General features: G+C 41.4%; 1 protein-coding gene across 6 annotated transcripts; it reads right to left on the bottom strand.

The window, feature by feature from the left end:
- Positions 1–543: 543 nt before the first annotated feature.
- Positions 544–21,147, bottom strand: man2a2 (mannosidase, alpha, class 2A, member 2). 6 transcript variants are annotated; one of them, XM_052062234.1, is made up of 25 exons: positions 20,979–21,147; positions 20,147–20,279; positions 19,249–20,022; positions 17,097–17,354; positions 16,830–16,974; positions 16,498–16,669; positions 16,166–16,293; positions 15,400–15,573; positions 14,145–14,331; positions 13,416–13,593; positions 12,931–13,133; positions 11,570–11,752; positions 11,099–11,213; positions 10,236–10,306; positions 9,977–10,142; positions 8,677–8,913; positions 8,484–8,606; positions 8,279–8,393; positions 7,981–8,114; positions 7,747–7,888; positions 7,443–7,576; positions 6,172–6,249; positions 5,293–5,487; positions 3,233–3,343; positions 544–2,627 (listed from the first exon to the last, which is right to left on the bottom strand). In XM_052062234.1, exons 3-25 carry the CDS (start codon positions 19,378–19,380, stop codon positions 2,475–2,477), a joined length of 3,534 nt encoding a protein of 1,177 aa, XP_051918194.1. In that variant the 5' UTR covers positions 19,381–20,022; positions 20,147–20,279; positions 20,979–21,147; the 3' UTR covers positions 544–2,474. The 6 variants fall into 6 exon arrangements, with proteins under 6 accessions (XP_051918194.1, XP_051918190.1, XP_051918189.1 ...); XM_052062230.1 differs by lacking the exon at positions 6,172–6,249 and having other exon boundaries at positions 19,249–20,025; XM_052062229.1 differs by lacking the exon at positions 6,172–6,249.
- Between the last annotated feature and the right edge of the window lie 49 nt (positions 21,148–21,196).

Raw genomic sequence — 21,196 nt, 5'->3', positions numbered from 1 at the left:
TGATTGTGTTTGAGCTTATTCTAACACTCAATTGGCCAAATAATTATTAGGCCCTGAAAACTGACGTAGAGAACCCCTGCATACGGTTTGGCCCCTGCAGATTCACCTATTTGTGGGCTTTTTTTCCCTGTATTTCATGGGGCAACCTGTTTTTGGTTTATTTTTGTGACCACTCTAAAAATGGAATGTTTCATCCCATCCAATGAATACTGTGAACCGCTTAACCTCACGAGGGAACATGCTGGTTGCCTTTGGATAAGTGGCAAGGTGGAGCCTGACATGGTCGCCAGCAGATCACAGGGCAAAAAGAGACAAACCACCATTCGCACTCAAATTCACACCAAAGCCAAGTCAGTCTTGAACGAACCAACTATGCATGTTTTTAGAATGTGGGAGGAAACGCAGGCACGCGGAGAACACGCAACTCCTCATAGGAAGGCCCACTCTCTCTGCACTGTGAGGCAGTTGGGGGAACAAGTCATCCACCATGACGCTATCGCATCACATTTTCCTTTTAAATTGGTTTAAAAAGTAAGCGGAACGTAGAATTTTCTTCTTTATTAAGTTTCTCTCCATGTTAATTCCACGGGGACTTAATACAGAAGATAGCCTGCCACCATATATTACCTTTGAACACAGTGCTACAGCAAACAGCACTTTTTCATTTAACCCCCCCGCCCCCCCACCCAGGACAAACTTTCAGAATTTCCATGTGACACAGTGAAAGAGCGGAGATAGAGGGATGGAAAAGAACAAAGTGCAACTGAATGTTTTCTCATTGAAATGTTAATCAAAGCCAGAACAGGACATGTTGATGTGTGACAGACGTCCTGAGGGAAATGAACTAACCAAACAGGCATAACAAAAATTGGTGGCGACAGCTCCATGCAGAGTACAGACTGAGGCTCAGGAAAATGAAGGGAGCACGGTGGAGATGAAATTTTGTAGCCCAGAGTGGCACACATACCAGCCAGCTATGCTTACAGTGTCACTCGGCTTGCCTCCAGTCAAAACTGGGAGGCAGAACCAAGTCACAGCAGACTGTGTGTGCAAAAGTGAAGCAATCCATCTGCTTGCAAAACAGGCGCGTGGAATTTTCATTATGATGCTTGTACAAAAAGAAAAATTACATATCATGAAGGTAAATTCTCAGACATGCCTCCATTTGACCAAACCTAATCCATAAACACGTTTTCTCCATGTTCGCTGGAATATTACTAATGTATACAATAAATCGGATTATAGGATTCTCCTCTCATTGCAACTCTCTGTGGAGCTGGACTTCATAACTTAAAGAGCCCAGACATCTTAAAGCTGCTAAAAATGTGTAATGATAGTTTTAATTTCTATGGATTAAAAACGGATGGCTCAAACTGAAGAGGAAATCATTTTCGCATTGAGCTGAAACTGCAGTGACAGCATCAGGAATTGGCCCTGACATACTCCTTGTGTCTCCATCTATAATAGGACTGTGGAAAAAAAAAAGTCTTAACCCAGCTTTCGATTTGTTCTTTCAACCAATGGTGCCTAACCATTGGGCCTCAGGTACAGTAGAGTGGGGAGGGGTATTATAGCTTTTGGAATACAAGCCCCACAAACTACACCACCCACTCAAACAGCACAAACCCCCAACACCCCCACCCGTGTAGTTGGCATTTGAGGAAAGGCAGGGGGGGGGGGGGGGCATTTCATTAAAACAATTGAAATGATTGTAATGTGTGCAAACATCAAATCACCTCCTTATCCAGATGCTTCTTTGCACCATTCTTCAACTCCTGCTAATTAATTGTACGTGTCCTACTATTGAATGTTTTACTGTGTCAATGTGAAAGCCGCATGAATACAACAGGGGCAGGTGGTTTCCTAGGACTTTGCATGCACACACATACTACGGTATAGTGTCAGCAAAGCACAACTACACGCACAGCCGCTTAGCCATGATGCGCCAACACGAGGATGAAGACGCACGTTGGCCCGCAGTGACGAGGAAGATCCGAATGATGAGTGGAGCGCTCCCATGATCCCGTTATTACTACAGAGCGGAAAGCCACTTGCACCTCCAAATATCCACACTGCACAGTGTCTTTGTTGAATTGAGGCCAAAACAAAAAAAGATTGCAATGTGCGCCAACATCAGTCTGAGCATAGAAAATTAAAAATAAAAGCTCCGAAAACAAACAAAGCGTTCAAAATTGCAATCATGTGGCAACATTTTTTTTTTATGAAGCCCTCCCCTATTCCTACCTGCACATCATTTGGGATATTTACATTCAGTAGTTCAGTTCCAGGCTGAAAGCCGAGAACGAACACATTCTTACGAAGCAGAACCCATTGCAGTCGTGTTCTCAGAGAGTTTGTGGTTCTGTACATCGTTTTCGTCACAGCTGCATCCGAGTCCCCTGTGACGGTCCAAAGTCCGGCAAGGCTCCAGTTCTCATTAGGAAGAGTCTCAGCCTTCTGGATCCGGTTGGGTCCTAGCACAGTTTGAGCTTGAAGGCAGAAATCTCCATCGGATCCAGGCTGACTCTGGAGTGGTTGGCCAGTGGTGGACTAGAGTACATTAGGGTCAAAGACATGGGCTGCAGCAACTGCAGGTCCAAGTTCTTAAAGAGGCTGGAAACATTCAGCTGCACACAAGATGACAAAGCGATCCGGCGTGTCAACAGAGATACAGAACAGTGTAGAGAAATGCAAGGTGGAGTAGAGCCATGTGTGTGTGTGTGTATATAGATCGTGTTTGATAGAGAGAGAGAGAGAGAGAGAGAGAGAGAATTGGGAAAACCCTGCATAGAATTGGGACTCCAAAGGTTTCAAGAATAAGTTGGTTCTCTCCATGACTACAGAGAAAGGATCTTGAGGACACTGGGGTAAGTGTCCATGAAAGAAAAACAGTGTTCATTCAAGAAAATCAGAGGCGAAGACTTCAATTTTAAATTTGCGCCCTTGGCAAGTGGAACGAGGTCATTTCTTGTGCTTATATATGCTTCATTGTATTTTGTCGTGGACTTGGAACTTATTGATCGTATTGATCCGTACTTTGTTGTTTATACTAGTTATACTTTAGTCTTATGACTGCACATGATGTTTGATTGTACCAACCTCCAAATAAAAATCAAATTTGACATGACACAGAGCAAATAAACAACATGCCACTGCTTAGAACTAAAAAAAACCTGCAAGTTGGGGAACTTGTAAGTCAAGGTGCCACTGTGTTTCGTGTGTGGTTCCTCACCTGTCCTTGGGTGGTGGTGCAATTGAAGCCCAAATTTGGAACATCCAAAGCACAGTCGAGGCCAAAACGGTGAAGAATTAAAGCTGTGTATGGTGATGGCGCATTGGGGTCCTACACACACACACACATAAAAAGAAAGAGCTCACTTCATTAAAAAAAATGTCATAAGTTCGATTTGTTCATACAGTAGTTTAAAATAATGTTGCACCTATGACAAAACTGTTCCAATACAACGGCAATGGCTGGCAATGCAACCAGCCTGCGAGCCTCCCATGCGCTTCTATGAAAAGCTGTCTTTCCAAAAACCGTGATCGGTTGTCACCAGAATGAATGTGCACACATAGATGCATGGCCAAGTCATATCGTGAAAACATTAGCATGAAAGTTGCAACATTTTTCTCATTGGAAGAAGACAAAACCTAACATGGGTTAGAAGTGCCTTAAAAATGATGGCCATACCTAAAACACCATAAAGCACTTTTATAGCAAGATAGACCAGAAAAGAAGTCCAAAATGAACAGTCTGGTGTATATCACGTGAATTCCGTAATATGCCACGGGAATCGAGTGAATTGATCAAAAATGTCCAATATGGCGGTGCACAGCCTATGTCATTATTTTGATAAATCATCGGCTTCAATTTTTTTTTTCGGGGAATCGGATGCCATTGATATTTGCACTGTTATTGTTTTTACACACTGCCTCATAGAATGAAGGAAAATGAACGTTCAGTGGCGTTTTACTGGACGACCAAGATGATCAACTTGTGTCGCCAAAACTCTCGCTAAATGGTAGGTACTGTACAGTAATCTCTCATTTATCGCGGTTAATGGGGACCAAAACCACCCACGATAAACGAAAATCCGCAAAGTAGCGACCAATAAACATATATACATATGTACAGTATATATATTTTTTTAAAGTCCGCAAATTGTCTGCGAGAAGCTGCAAAACAACAGCGAGTCACATGGAGTACAGTACTGTATATGTTGCTCTATGTATATGGATTTTTTTTTATTTAATGAATATGTTTGAAAAAATCCACGATGCACTGAAGCCGCGATAAACGAACCACGAAATAGTGAGGGATCACTGTATTTGTAAATGTTACTTGAATCACCGCTGTATTCACTTTCATTCTTTGCACGTCACTGTATTCCTTGAAAAGAAGTTTTACAACCAAACATGTTGATTGGGAATTTTCCTGCTCTGTCTAGTGTTTCATTGTAATTATTTATCATTAGTTAATTTTCTGATATGTTCTATACAAAATGTGTATTTTAAGAACAGATGGGGGAAAAAAATACAATCGGAAAAAATTTTATGTATAAATCATTTTAAATGCTGTATATTTTGTTTACTAAATGATTGATTTGCTTCGAATTGTCCACAGTCATTTACATTTATGGCCAGAGTTTTTAACGAGTTTGTGTTGTTGGCGCAAAGGTGGACCTATATACCTCACCGCTTGTTTGTTCCGATGACGGTTCGCTCTTATATACAACTAGCTGGTTCGCTTCGGCCCACAAAAGTGTTGTTGCTTGGTTCAACTTTTGTTCATCTTCATTGCTTATCGCGAAAATAAAGAGATGTTTAGCTCTACTAAATAACTAACAATTTCATTGCAATGCTTGTGGGTAGACAACATTTTTTCGCTAAGATGCCCGCGCGATCGTAGTGAGCCACTGCCTGAGCGGCGCAGTGCCGCAGTGAAGTAGGTACGTTTTGAAAAGGGACAGACGGAAGGACAGACCGCGTGCGGGACGACGCGCAATATATATATAGATGTATCCCTCGTCTTTTAAAGTCTGCTGCACTTAAATTGTCCCATTTGATATGTGTTAGATTTTTATCTACATTTGGAAGAGACAAAATTCCAATTGGAATATATTGAAGTATTTGATTCCATGTATCGGCGCCAGTGAGGCATATCTAAATGGTGGCCAACTGAGAGCAAAAAAATTGCAACGGTGTCCCTTGAACCATGCAGTGACACTATCCAGCCATAAAGGTGAAGCTGTGAATTTGATAATGGTTTAATAGTGGAGACGGCCTCTTTACTTGGCTCTGGATGCTGCGAAGGTTTAGAAGGTGGAAGTCACAGGGCAGCATTGACTTGAGTGGCGCAAAGGTTTGCAGAAGAGGGACGCCGCGCCTTTTAGGCAGGACAGGTAGCGCCAGAATGTTATGATTCAGGATGGCGTTGGTCATGTGACTAAGCACAGAGGGGAAGCTCATCGTGGAGCTGTCTGTCATCTGGAGGAAGGCACAGGGGGAAAAAAGGATGATGATTAGTGTGATATAGACAGTAGCTTCTAGCTTCTATGTTTCTTTTAACTCATTCACTCCTAAAGACGTTTTTAAACGTCTTTTCAGACTTGGTCTGGTACTGAATGAGTTAAGAACAACGATCAATACACAGTGGGTTTGGTGAGGTCTACTATTAAATGCCAAGTACAGGACAATATTATCCTGCTCCAAGCACTATTTTTTATGTTTTACTTGAACAGAGGATCTTGGCAGACAGAGACTATCCAGTTTTGGAGCGCTACACGGGAAAACTGCAATCAATGTCCTTTGTTCCATTTGTTACTTTTGGCTATGAGGAGCTGTGATAAACGAAAACAGGAGCTATAGAGCACAGGCGAAGGCGGTGATTCTCAACCAGTGTGCCGCGAGAGATCATCAAGGGTGCTGAGGAAAACTATTGAATGTCAATTATTTTGATAAAAATAATGTTTTGTGTTAATTTAGGTATGCTATCAGTAACAGGCAAAATAATGAAATGCTTTTCCACTAGATGACTGAAGGTACATTATTAACCTGAATATGCCAAGTGGTGTGCCGTGAATGATTTTCCGATTTGAAATGCGTGCCTTCGATCAATAAAGGTTGAGAAACACTGGATGAAGGGTACATGTATCGCAGTCATGACGTTACCTCTTCAACTCTGTCATGCAATATTTTGGGGAGGAGCGTGTGAAACAAGGAGGAGAGTTTGGAAAAGAAGCCATCATGCTGAAGGCAGCACAAGGGAAGAGAAGGAAAAAAATGCATGAAATGAGAACTGGGGGGAAAAAAATATGTTTTCATGAAGTGGGGGAGGAAGAACAATGACCAATTGATTGTTTTGAACAAAAAAATAAAATTACATAGATCAAATTAAAATATACACACATATGCCCATACACATACATAAAGTACATACAGACAAATGCCTCAGACACACATATACACAGATCCGACATATATTTGCATATCGGTAATCATAAAAGACTGTAGTTATAAGAATTAAAGCCTCGCCTTTCTCTAGAGCACTTTGAAACAGTAACTCATGCCTTTGTCACATCCCGGCTGGACTTTACTTTTGATTCAGCCAATCCTCCTTTCAGTGGCTCCAGTTGATCCAGAATGCTAAAGAGAGCACATAACTTCTACGCTAGCATTCCTTCACTGGCTCCAAAAACATTTTTGAATTAATTTATTTTATTATTTGTTTTCAAATGTTTCTCTAAGCTCCTGCGCCCCTACGTACTTGGCTCAGGTCTGCGGACCGGACATTATCAGAGGAACCAAGAATTAAGTAGAGCGTCAGATGGTGATCAACCCTTTTCTGTTGCTGGCAGCTTTCTTTGGAATGACCTCCCAGTGAAATTTTGGCAAGCCCTCTTGCTGCCCATCTTTAAAACTCTAGATGTATGATTAACTCCTTTGTACAGCAGTGTAAATTCTAAGGGATTGCAAGTATGATATATTATCCTGTGAAAATCTAATGACATCTTTTACCATATTGTGAGACAAAGGTTTTCTTAGCTTATATTTATTGTTTGGCTTTTGACGTAGCATGAGATTTGATATTTTAATAAGTTTTACTGCTTTTGTTCATTGGTTGTTTGAATTATTTTAAATTAAGTTGAGTTAAAAAACGAAATATGTGGATAATAATTAGAACCATCTAGTATAAAACTTAAATCGGAAATTTCATTTGAACAGAGGTGTGACTAACTCCATTGTACAGCAGTGTAAAGTATAATAAATTATCCTGTAAAAATCTAATTACATCGTTTGCCAAATCAATAAAGGGAATTAAATTTTCCTGCAAAAGGCAGGCCACCACCTTTTTTTGGTGCCAATACTTTTGTCCATTCAGTGTGCTTGCAGCAGTTAAAGGATGTGAGAATTTCCCACTTATCTGCTGTCAGCTATCTGACCTTGTTGCCCATCAATCTCCTCTCCAGAAGCAGTCGAAAGCGGTTGACAGTCCGCTTGTTGTCCTTGAGGCCTTGTCCCAGCCCACGATTATCATCCTGCATCAGTCGGCGGTCCAAAATTACTTCAAGCTGGCCTAGAGGAGATCATTATACATTTTAAAAACAAAACAAAATCTCACTTTCAAACCTTTAAGACTCGTACACAATTGGGGAAGTGAGCAGTCAAAAAAGAGAGACTTAAAAAAAGAAAAGGGGAAAAAAAAGAGACAAAATTCAACAGACTAAAAGAAAATGAGATGCAAACCGTTTCCCAGACTGCTGACACCCAGAGACTGTGCCGTGTGCAGCGTTAGCCTGTGGTGGCCGTCTTGAATGTAAGCCTGGCTGGGCATTGGGAAGAAGTTAGCTTGCAAAGGAAGTTTCTCGTGGCGCTGACGAAGTTGCATCTACAAAAGAAGGGAATTGCCAGCTTCTCAACTTTTTGAGATTGTAACAGGATATGCATCAGTAATACTCGACAAAGCATTGTCACACTGACCTGGAAGCCATTGAGGTCTGTGTAGAAGACGTCTCCACTCTGGATATCCGTGACCAGTCGCATGGCCAGCTCCTTGTTGTTCTGATCTCTGATGTCCACTGTGGTGGTGATCTCCACAGACAGGCCCTCCACACCTGCAAACATGAGGAAATAAGAGGAAAGATTACACAAACATGCATCTTAATAGGACATAAATTGCCTGTTAAATGGAACAAGCTGGCCCAAGTGGTTTTATAAAATAAACAGAACACATTTGCTGCGTTTGCTATTTGAACAGATCCCAAAACAGTTTTGTTACCTGGCACGTTGTGGATGCGAATTGCCTGCTGAAAGTGTTGGTAGTATGCCACAACTTCAGAAAAGAGAGGTCCCTCAACGACACGCACCACAGGTGGCTCTTGGTGGAGGTATGGCTGAAAGCAGCAAGAAGGAGCACGATCAGCATCAATCGTGGCAATAGAAGCAGTGTGGGGTTTAGAACAGAACACAAAGTGAGTTCATACCCTTGCTTTTCCATCGGGCAGGAAAAGATAAGCCCCACTTTTGTCCTTAGAAGGACGAGTTCCATACACCATGAAGTGCATCTGAACCTTAATTTCCTGAGGATCATCTTTGTGTTTGATAGTCTGCAGATTAAGACAGATTTAGCAAAGTGAGCCTTGTTGAAATGAGCAGATCAGCAGTGTTGAAACAAACCTCCAGCAACCCTGTCGCCCCAGAGAAGCCCAGTGTCAGAAACTGGCTGCTGATGGAGAATGTCTGAGGCTCAGCCTGCTGAGACCGAACAGGAAGTGGGCCTGAAGCTTGGGCAGTACGGGTGCCTCCCGGTAGCCGGAGAAGGGTGTCCGAGCGTAGAGTCATGGGCGAGTCCGGAGAGTCATACAGATGGAAGACAGCGAGACCCAGCGCTGGTAGACGCACCATGAATGTAGCCTGTGAAGAGGATTGAATGGGTGAAAATTAGACATCTGTCAATTACCCGTCTGATGCCTGGCTGCATTTCCATTGCTATTGCAGAGGAGAATGAGAGTTGACAGCAAGGCATTAGACATTTAAAAAATTGACACATTAGCAAAAAACGACTGCATTTCAAGTTGATTAACAATTTGTAAATGGAGAATTCACATGATGAAAACCATTGCATCCAAAGCAGGGGTCTCAAACTCCTCAAGGGCCACGTTCCCGGACATTTGCCATTTCTCCCTGCTGCAACATATCTGATGATCAGCTCGTCACCAAGCTCTGCGGAAGCCTGATAGTGATGCTGATCATTTGAATCAGGTGTGCTGCAACAGGGAGAGATGGAAAATATGCAGGAAAGCAGCCCTCGAGGACTAGAGTTTAAGACTCTGATCAAAAGAGTCAGGGATGCTTGTGACATGCATGTTTGACAACACGTGCAAAAGGATCAATTTGCGCGTAAATGTTTTGTGAACTTAAAATATGAAAGGCTAGCTTGCAGGAAAAATAAAACAAAAAGAATGCTGTGGGATGATCCCTCTATGCTGTATTTTTTTTTAGAAAGCACTCAAACAAAGTGTGGAGAAAAGGAATTACTTTCTCAACCTGAGAAATATGGGAACGGATCAAGAGCTGTTGTTCCAAAACACTGTCTATCAATATTTGTTCTGTGAAGCAAGTTCAGATTTACTCTATGCTTTTGTAAAAACAAATTGTCAAAGTAAAAAAAATATATATATATATATATATATATATACACACACAGTATATATATATATTTTTTTTGGGGGGGGCTCATATTGTCCACACCTACTGTAGTACCTCGTAAGTGCCTATGTCGCAAAATTGCACCAAGCAACATTTACAGTATGCCTTTACCTATAACCATTTTCAAGCTACAGCCTTTTGAAATAATGAGATCAAATCTGAATATGTTTTTGAAAAGGTTAAGACTGATCTAATGTTGCACAGCTAATGAAAAACCAGGCCAAGATAGGGATAGAATCATTAAGATTTATGCAAAGTCATCTCTCACCTCAAACACTTCTGCACTCATTTGAGTCGACGAGCTCCACTGAGCGCCAAGTTGTACAGGGAGGGTCTGTCCATCCTCAGTGAGGATCCTCACCTTGACAGTGTTGACCAACACAGTCACGGCACACAGCCGTTCCTGCTCAAATGGGTTGAACAGGATGAGGTACCTGACGGTGATGAGGGGAAATAGCAATCAGTCTCTTGGCATTGAAGGACCAGAAGGAATGGGGCCAACATGGTAGACATGATGTGGGTCCTACCTTGGTCCTGCTGGATCCAGTGCAATTAAAGTGCGCTGAGGTAGAGAGTCCTGAGTAGCACGCCTGTCATCCTACAAAATCAAACACACACACACAGTCAGATAGAGGCGTGCATGCCGGTTGGGTGGGTTGAGAGGGTACTTTAAAAAATATATTGATGATGATAATAATAATAATAATTTCAATTAATTTATTTCTACAAAGATTCATTTTTCCATTAGACATGGTGACAGCCAGAAAAAAAAGCACAAAACCTGTCTCAATCAAATCACGTTCCACCAGGTGCGCCACAAATTACAGTAATCCCTCGTTTATCGCGGTTAATGGGGACCAAAACCACCCGCGATAAACGAAAATCAGCGAAGTAGCGTCCAATTAACATAAACAGTTTTTTTAAAGTCCGCAAACGTTCCGCGAGAAGCTGCAAAACCACAGTGAGTCACATTGAGCAACATATACAGTACTGTACTCCATGTATATGTTACAAAAATTATATATATTTTTTTTTTGTTTGAAAAAATCCGCGATGCACTGAACCCACGATAAATGAACTGCAAAGTAGCGAGGGATCACTCTTGACCACTTTCAAGCTGATCTCAAGTCTAGTCTACTTTTCGTCATCAAATTGGCAAGTGCGTAAGAAAGCACAGTCAGTTCGCCGGAAAGCCAAGAGAGGAGCAATGCGGTCTGCCAAATTCCCCAAACACAGTCACGTGACTTGCCCTGGCACAAAAATGACTATGGGCCAGATTTTGCGTGCAGCGCATTGGCGCCCATCTTTGAAAATAGGGCCCCAAGTAAGTCAAATGCAATGTAAATTGTTTATTGTCCTGTTGGGAACACTCTCCAATGTTTCTTCTTACCATGTCTAAGAAAGGCTCTGTCTGGTAGAAGCGATAGAACTCTTTGTTCTTCATTACTAAGAAATGTGCAGCATTGATGATCACTCTCTTCAAGCCAACGAGTGAGCGTAGTAATCTAGGATGACAGGAGACAATGGTATCACCCAGGAATCAACTGCTATTGGCATGTTATTTTGCTACTGGGTATCAAACTTGCAAGTTGCTTCAACAAAATTTTAGGATTAAATTATCCTTTTATACAAGAACTCATGTATTTATTTATTTAACCTTTATTGCTCAAGATAAACCAATTGAAAAACGATTCTCATTCGTAAAATGTATCTGCTTTCTATATCTTGAGTCATCTAATCGAAAAGTGAAATGAAATTATTCATTATTTTTCATGTACACTTAAAACTTTAAATATGCAAATTACTAACAATCCCTTTAACCAGATCTAATTTATCTATCAAGGCCATTGGGATTTCCTACCTGGCGCCATAGTCGACAACAACATTCTCTTTTGCAGTACCAGTGATGCCATCATGATGTTGGAAGAGGCCCACATTGCGCCTGGCATCAACGAGGAGGCCGTAATCTGAGACTGGATAACGTCCTTCCATGCCCATGTGTCGTGCATTGGCAACCGCTAAGCTGTACAGTATCTCAGCTCCCCTGAATCGTGCATAACGCAGCAATTGTGAGAAAATGTGTAAAAGACGATCTGCTTCACAACTGAAAACGTCTCATCATCCATAGTACTTTTGTCAAGTTGGGACCTCAAATTTCTTCAATTGGCTCATCAGGTTTAAACCAAACATCTGCTTGTTCCATCACTGAACAAACACACCACTGATGAGACTTTCAAACTTTCAGCAAAGCAAAGGTGCAGTGAGGCTTCTAAAAAAGAATTACACAAAATCTATTGAACTGATTTCCTTCACACTTTCTGCATCCATTCAAGTGGGGAAATAATGGATTAAAAAAAAATCTTGTATTAATTCTAGCATTTTACTTAATTTTTGGAGAATAATAAAAAGAACACCGTGTTGATGTTTTTTAAATGGGCACGTGTTTTGCACAGGACAGCCCCGACAGGAAGGTTTACAGAAGCTGCTGGCTTGATATAATTAAACCGGAGTTGGTGGTCTACTGATGGCTCAAGCTTCTTCACCATTGAAAGGTTCCGTGAGAACCTCTGTTGGACCTTGTATATTTAATGCCCACTTTTCTAAGAGTAACTACAAAAAGGCTGTATATTTTCTGTTGTACTACTGAATGGATGCCAGAAAAATCAAGTACACATCTGTGGAGCCTGACAGATACTGGAAAAAAAAGTGATTCCTGCACTGACCCTCCTTTGGCCACTCCCACACAGTGGGCCGCAACTCCGCCTACCCCATGTACCAATCTGTGACTTTACGGAATTAATAAAACTAATACATATGTGTGCCAAACGAGTGTCATAAGTAAGGACGACAAAGTAAGAGAGAAGTCACAGCCACAAAATGGCCTCCCTCAAGTCACTCATCTCAATATTCATGCCAAAAGAGGCATATAACCATAAATTCCGAACATAAAACTGACACAAAAAAACCCACAAAAACAATAAAAATATTTTTAAATGGAAACATTTCTGGGTCATATCATCAAATCTACAGATCATCTGTCTACAAAAGCATGAAAGAGCGTGCAAAGGGACAGGGACACCAGTGACAGCGTGCTTGCAGTGCATACAAAGAAAAATAAACATTTCCTGTTAGACAGTTTCGTCACGCTCGAAAAACAGGTTGTAAGTGAGAGAGTCAGAGCCAGAGACACAGAGGATTGACGTGTGCATTAAATTGCCCAACCTGAGGTGTGACTCAATGACACGATCCAAGCTCTTATAAAAGGGCCTGGATGTAAAGTAGCCTGTCCAATAGTGGTCTTCTCGGTCTGCATAGGCAAAGAAATCCCCACTTAGCACGGGGAAGTCTGGAGGACGGGATCCTTGGACCAATCCGTAGAATTTATACAGTGCATTGAAGTAGTCTGTAAGAGTTCCAAATTGAGCCTGGAGGAGTAGGCAGAGAAGCGCGAAAAGTTCAAACAAAAGAAAATGCATTAATTAAACTGAACACATAACAGAACAAAAGGATACATTGTTATACCTCTGAACCAAGCACTGAGCCATGACATATCTTATTCTCTCAGCAAGATTAAATAGCTTGTATGATTCATTACCATCTCAAAGTTCAAACTGTACATCCAAACTATTCTGATCACCACAAGCTAGGAAGCATGGAAAAATAAAAATACAATAGTGTGTCTGACAGGTGCCAGATTACTTTCTCACCTTGACATGCATCTCAGGGTGAGAATTCATGTAATCGAAGAGCTTCTGATAGTTGATATACTGCTGATCCCACTCCAAGGACTTGTCATAGCGAAAGTCATCCCCCAGAGGGATGAGAAGCACCTTGCTACGGTAAAGTTTGGACTTCTTGCGATACTGATCAAGGAGGAGTTGTGCCCTGAAAAAGAAAAAAACAAATTGAGGCAGAGCCCCTGTGCAGTCTTTAACACCAGCTTCCTAAGAAATTACTACAACCTTGGAAAGAGAAGGTTCACAATAATAAAGAGCTATTTGCCATAAGCCAGTGAAATGTGCACTCAAAAGTTATTTATGGCTTTTAAAAGCTGCTGCCTCATTGGCCTGTAGGACAATTTGTATACGATTGCCATCTTCCTCTATGCATGTCTTTCTGCCTGTTGTCCTTGGCTCAAGTTTAGGTATGTTAAATGTGCATCCATCACTGCTAAATGCAATAGCGGTTCCAAAATGCTGAATGCAGTTTTCCCCCCAGGAAGAAGCGTCCTTTTTTTTTGTTTAGGTCATCATTATATTAACTTGATTTTTACTAAATAGTCCAGTTTAAGGAATGCTGTGAGAGGACTTTGCAACAGACTCCAGTCTCCAACAAAACAAATCACAAATGAGACAAATATCCAGAAATAACTGTTTAGAATTCATTGATAAATTACGTTGCTTCAGAAATTCATATTTTGCAGCAGTATGACGCACCTCTCTGCTACATTTGCTTCCACCACAGCCTTGGGTGGCACTTTCCATGGACAGTTGATTCGACCGCCGGGTAACCTCTTAAAGTCAAACTGGCAGCAGATCTTTGGGTCAGGCCCGCATGTATGAGGCACGTCATAGCTATAGAAGGGCATCATGTGGCATAAGATGTCTGAACTGGATCCAGCGTCTGTAAAGGTAGTACAAGTAAACATTTACCTTGAAAAAGTATTACCTTGAAATGAGAACATCTATCTTGGAGCAAAAGATAGATTTTTAAATTAACAGTATACAGAAAAATGTTGACGATTAAATGGAATGCAATTTCATTCATAAAATTAGTCAGCTGAGCTCTCAGCACAATGGAGAATTTTTTTTCAATGAAAAGAGAAGGCGGTGAGGAGCGGAGATTGGTTTGCCTGTCCGTGGAGGATGCGGATGACATCTATATTTTTTGGGTTCTGATAACAGGCATCCTACTGTTTGGATTTGCCATATGCATCTTTTGGAATACAGTGATTCTCAAAACAATGATCAATAATGATTGAACAAGGTAAGAAATAGTGCCAGATCTCTGCTTGCGGAATCACTTGTTTCAACGGTCACTTAATGGGATTAAATCTAAATCATGCATAACATGTTGGCTATTAGCAGTGGTTACCGGTTTCAAGGACATATACCGTACTGAATCTCCAAATTATGTCAATAATCATCCAAAAAGGGAACATTTCCCATCAATTTCGGTGTTGTCGTATAGATGTCCACGGCTACAATCATGCTTTCAATTATGTCTGCTTCTCAGGAAACTCCTACTTCAATTCGAGGACAAATTTCAGCTAAAAATATACACTAATAAGCTCATACAGGCAGAAATTTCAAGGTGGTCTTCGAGTGGTAGTCCATTGTTGGATTTTGCACTACATAATGCACCATAATGATTAAAGCTGCATCTCTTGCCCTAAAAAAACCTGACTGAAAAAGCACAAATTGAACATTATTCATGTATTCATGAGAAGAGCAGTGTTGGCAGTAGAATAGGCGAAGCACTTTAATCATCAATTGTGCTTTCCTGAGTTTATTTCTTAAGTAGTATTTTGAAGGTGTGACTTTATTTTGGAGGCATAATTTGGGGGGCAAAATTCTCTAAGATGGCGGCCAATTCTTACATTACAATTATAAGTGTGAAGAATAGTTGAACTTGCTGAAGATGTAATATACTCTTTATTCTTCCAACATGTACCATTTGTGCTACACTCACCCCAGGGCTGTCGCCACATAAACTCCAGGTTGCGTGTGGCAGCAAAATGCTTTTTGACTGAGTAGTGGACCCTCTGGATGAGCATGTTGGTCAGGTTGGCTCTCTTCAACACATAGGCCATAGTAGAGCTGTGACCAAAAGGGTCTATTGCCCATCCGCTGTGGGGTGTTGCCCCTGGATTAGAACAGAAAGACATTCTTATTATTATTACTACTCGGCTTACCCGGAGTGTTTTCACATTGGTCATGTCTCTGTTGCTCCAAATATAACGTAAATTCTGCCGCAGTGAACAGGAGAGCACTGTCCACAGGGAGACCTGCCTGTGTGTCTGTCTGTGTCTTTTGGTGTCACACTGACTGCTAGAACCCCCCCAAAAAACTTAACATGACATTGTGCGATGTCAAATGAAGCTATTGCTGTTCAATTTGAATTATTTGGTAGCTTTGTGACCTTTAAAATGAAGAAAACCATTTTGTTTTCTCCTATCCCCGATAAGATGAAAATGACATGAACAGCCCCAGTTTCCAATCGCATTATCGGCTCAAAACATCTCTAGTTCATATACTTTTTCCTCCCACTGGAGGTGGCATCACCTGTTAAGTGAGAATCTTAAATTCAATGTTCCCTTACAAGATTTGATAATGGAATAGTGACTGGAATGGTCATTGTAACTTGTGTCTGACTCGTGAGTGATACATTAACCATCTCGGAGTACGAGGGAAGCCAATAGAACATTTAAGTAGGACATGGATAGTTTCTAATGCACCTATGTTTCTCTCTAGCCACTGATGTCCCTCAATAAGCTGGTCTATCATGGCGAAGTAATGAACGTTGGCTTCATCTGTCATCACCCAGCCTCCCGTCACAATCTCTAGTTGTCCCCGAAGGATCAGTCTATTGGACAGAAAGGATTACAAAAAGAAGGTGAGAATAATCCTGCACCACCACCGTGCAAGAATCACACTATCCAGATAGCAAGCCATTTTCAGAATTTCCACAATCTGCCAGGATGGATGAGACACGGTGTAAAACATTATCTCCACTAATTTTGGATTTAGCTCATAGAATTGAAAAAAAAATCATTGAGTAGCGACTCACTTGCGTGCTGCCTCTTGCTTTTGGGCATCAGCACTCTCCCACCATTTGGAGAAGAAGGAAATCTCAGACCAGATGAACTTCCTGCGGGGATCTTCGGTCAGCTTCACCACCATGTTGTTTAAAATATGCTGCGTCTGGTCTGAGAAGTACTTGTCAAAGGTCTTAATCCAACCTAAAAAGAAAATAGTAGATTGTAGTCAGAGAGATGGTCTTTCTCTTACCACGCACACAGAAAAAAAATTGTTAACACAGACGCATTGATTTTGGGGGGGGGGGGGGGGGGTCAAATATTTTGGGTTATTCTCAAGAAATTATGAGAAATAGGTGATCACCTGGATCATTGTGAGAATGTGGCACCACAAACACTTGCAGAGGTTCTTTGTCCCACTCATCAGCTTCGTAAGTTATGTCAAAACCCTGTTTCCACACACCACCATCCGGGTTGTCAAACTTAAGGAGTGAGTATACATCCAACATCTGGAAATGAAGACAACATACATAATAATGTCACCAAAAAAAAGAAGGCAATTTTACATTTGACATTCACGAAATAGATGAAACGTGTACGTGCTTGTCAAAATTTGCAGGAAGCTACAAACCTGAACGTCTGCCTGACTGGGACTGCCTGCAGCCAACTGACAGTCCTGTGGCTTGACAGCAAGGAAAGTGGGTCGGCCGTCAAAGGGAAGGACCCAGGAGCCATTGGCACTCCTGAAGGGCAGGTGGCCACTGGGAGACACTGCTCCCGTGTCTGTGAGCTCCATCACAGAGTCTTTTATGTGACTGATGATTTGATGGTTTTCCTCCAGGAGTTGCTCCAACTGCTCTATCCGATTCTGCAGGACGGAAATTTGGCTCTATAACATACAAAGAACAAGTTAACAAAAGATCACTCAGACTTAACAAGACCAACCAAATTCATGTCCAGTAAAACTTACGTACATCATCGGATTAATGGCCACGTCAGAGCATTTGAATTTCAACCAAAAGGTCTAAAAATGTGTCCGAAACATCACACAACTTTGAGCTCAAACCATGTGTAACCTCACCATATCTAGTCAGACTTTAAGTCAGTCAGCATCTAATTAACTCTAAGTCTATTTTACTCTTTGTATGCGTTTATTGTGTTTTAGATGAACAAAAAGACCATGTGTAAGTGATGATAAAGTAGATATATACAACTGGAAAATGTATTTCTGAACATCACGAAACACTAATTCAACTTAACTGCATTGTATTAATTCCCGCAAACGATGGCGACAATTTTGCTCTACAAATACTCCCATTAAGTGTCTGTAGCTACAAAGACAAGGCATTTAAATGTTCAAACTGATAAACGTTCAAACATTTTGAATCTGCAACATATTTCAAAAGTGCTGGGACAGCGGCAATAGGCAACTGGCAGTCAAGTAATGCTCAAACGATGCCCGTTTAGAACATTCCACAGGTGAAAAGATTCATTCAAAATGGGAGCGTGCATGTTAAATACTCTCTAGATGATTGCTCGGAAAATGGTGACAGTAGAATACCGTATATAAATCCACAGACACCTTTGGTCACACATGTGAAACAGAACCTTAGGGAGTTTTCATGAATGGGTGTACAGGGTACAGGTACAATTGACGTCTAATGTGTTTCGAATTCCAAAATTGAAATACCTCGTTAAATAAAGGCAACCCAACATGCCGTTTTCGCTCAAATAATCTACATACAATACGTATTTATTTTTCAATGCCCATCTATGTACATACGGTATGTATTTTTCAGTCACCAGCTTCAACTTTCCAGGCCACAATCTATTTTTCATTTTCTTACAGAAACTGGTGTTTTGTGATTGTTCTCTATTGTGTTTATCTGCTCAATAAAAATAAAGTTAAAATGTGAGTGCATTGATTTGGGTATGAAAGAAGCATCCCCGGAAGGCTCAGTTGTTCACAAAAAATGATGGGGTAAGGTTCAACACTTTGACACCAACTGGGTGAGCACCAGTTGAAGAATGTTTGTCAACTGCAAGGACATTTGTGATTTCATCGTCTACGGTTGATAATATCAAGATATTCTGATAATTTGGAGAAATCTCTGCACATAAATAGCAAGGTCGAAAAGCAATATTTAATGCCCGTGACCTTTGATCCCTCAGGTGGCATTGCATTAAAAGTTGGCATCCTTGCATAAAGGAAATTGACACACGTGCTTAGAACACTTCAGTGTTAATTGGCTTGAACATTAAATATCTTGTCATTTTTATTTAGTCAATTGAATGTAGGTTGAAATGGATTTGCAAATCACTGTAGTCAGGTTTTTTTCAAATTAATTATATTACATACATGCATACATACATAAATATATGTACAACGGCTCAAAATAAGGCTTTGAAGTCACTTTTCTTTTAACTTAATATAAAATAAACACTGATACCCAATGTATTACAGGATAAAATTTACAGGCCCATTTCCGGTTCTGGCAGGGCCACCTCAACATTACTCATGGCGGCCCCTAAATGTTTTGTAAATCCATTTCTCTTTGCCAAATTGCGATAGTTGACCAAGCTTCACTACAAAAAATTACCAATCACAAAATAATGTCTTGTTTCCAATTTTGGATTGTATTTTCTGCCCAATAATAATAATGTGGGAAAGACACTAAAGAGGCAATCATTCCTAAACAAATAGATTGACTGAATGAAATGTAGTACAAATCGTCCCCCCCAAAAAATCAAACGACAAAATAGCCTCACACAGTTTTTCTTACCCGTGGAAAGTTTCCACCATTTTGTCGCCTCGTAGGGTCATGCTGGACACGGTCCAACATGAGATAGAGTGAGAATACAGCCACACAGAAGATGGCCCCTCCACACACTGTCACCTGTTTCCTCAGCTTCATCTTCCCCGAGAGCGTGTTTTCTACAGATTCTAGGAGAGCTCCAGCTGCTTTTTCAACCAACACAGAAAAATAGGTCAATCCCAAGGGTTTAGCTCCTCACAAATGGGTCCTCCAGCCTCCATTCATGATACTGGCGACTACACTGAAGTCGGCAGTGGCTGCAGTGGATGTGAACAAAGTGACTAAATCAGCAATGGCTGGCAAGAAGTCCATCAGCTCTGGCCAGGCCACAACCACCGGTGGGCTCCTTCAAAGTGGCCCTTGTGCTCAATCATCCAAATCTATGAGATAGCAGGAAAAGAGAAAACAAGCACGAACGACACAGATGGGAAGGATCCGACAGGAAGCTTAGTGTCCCTGCTCACTCCCAGTGGACTTGCGCTTTCTGGTCCAGTCCCCACTCGCACAGCAGCAGCTAATCCTTCACTTTAGTCCTCCTTTGGTCCCTTCCAGTGCCTTATCAAGTCTGCACGCGTGTCTGTTGCAAAGCTGGCACTGGTTTTGCAAAAGCAGCTCCAGGCAATGATGAGACAAAAGGTGTCTTTCTCACAGCGTTGTCATCAAATTTAAAAGAGCAGCAACGGTGGATCTGTCCTTGATCACAGTGGCCAAGACGAAATCACACTACTGTATCTTCCTTAGCTGCTGAAATAATTAGAAGAGATTAATGGTGCATACATATTGTAATCGGGCAATTGAAACTAAATATGCTTACATGATGTGCAGGCATTAGAATACAGTGGTGAGAAAATGAGTGACAACATACCTAAACGAAAGGGAAACAATCAGGAAGCAGATGGTGGGGGAGTGTACTTCCTCTAAGCTGAAACGGATGTTCCTGGTTCACCACTGTGTGCAATCCAACACAAGACTAATCAGCTCACTTCTCAGGGCTGCAACTATTAGAACATGATCAGAGAAGAGTGGCATTAGTTCAAACACTCTAACAGCAGGTCTCAAACAACCAAAGGCAGACTATATCGTAATACATAGGCAGACTAATAATGAAGTACAAAGGTACATTATACAATAAGTAGTATTTACTCAGTTTGAGCAATGTGCCAATCGCTTGTGTAAACAACGACAACTGGACAAACACGTCTATTTTATTGACAAACGGCTGTACCTCTGTTAAGCTTTAACTTTGCTGACTTTCAGACGGGGCAGTGAGTTTGACAGCGGAACTTCGATGTTGTAAAATAAAAAATAAATGAATTGGGAAAAACCCCGCAATCGCCAAATGCCACTGGTGAATCAATGATGGTATCATCTCTCAAGTAGCGACATCAGTGTGCCATTAATGCGAAACTCGCCGATATATTCCATTGTAACAAGCTAGCGCTAGTCTCAATGTATATAAGTCCGAAATGACCTAGTCCGCTGATGTAAGAGCGTGTACGAAATTTCAAATGCTTTCCATAGTTTTCATTATGAGCAGAACAATTTAGTCGTAGGCATATCAAGTGTGGGCTTGGGGCATTCAAACAATAACCTGACGCAAGAGAAAACAGCCCGGGCAAAGATGTTCGATTTGGTCAAATACCGGGCAGAATTTTGTGTGAAACCCTTTTAAATAAAATTAAGAATTCTGACGTTACCTGTCAATGTGGCGAGTGGACCTTCGGCGTGGAGACCCCTCATGCGCGCGTGTGTGCACCGTATATGTGTGTGCCTCCAGCTACAAGTCACGTCAGGCTGACAGCTAACCGACTATAGCAGCCAACTAGCGTAAGCAGCTAACAACTAGCTAGCGTCGTCGGGCTGCTGCAAAAAGCTTGTGGGAGGAGAGCGCGATGATTGGTCGACTGCTTCAGCT

The sequence above is a fragment of the Hippocampus zosterae genome, chromosome 3, assembly GCF_025434085.1.
Source record: "Hippocampus zosterae strain Florida chromosome 3, ASM2543408v3, whole genome shotgun sequence".
Classification (NCBI taxonomy): domain Eukaryota; kingdom Metazoa; phylum Chordata; class Actinopteri; order Syngnathiformes; family Syngnathidae; genus Hippocampus; species Hippocampus zosterae.
Note: the sequence above shows the minus strand (reverse complement) of the source record. Positions and strands in the feature narration are given on the sequence as shown.

Coding starts and splice junctions, on each gene's coding strand:
- man2a2 (XM_052062234.1), bottom strand. CDS start 19,380: ATGAAGCTGAGGAAACAGGTGACAGTGTGTGGAGGGGCCATCTTCTGT. Junction 13,134..13,415: donor ACCCTGAGATGCATGTCAAG/GTGAGAAAGTAA, acceptor CTACTCCTCCAG/GCTCAATTTGGAACTCTTAC. Junction 8,394..8,483: donor TGCCCGATGGAAAAGCAAGG/GTATGAACTCAC, acceptor TGCTGCTTTCAG/CCATACCTCCACCAAGAGCC.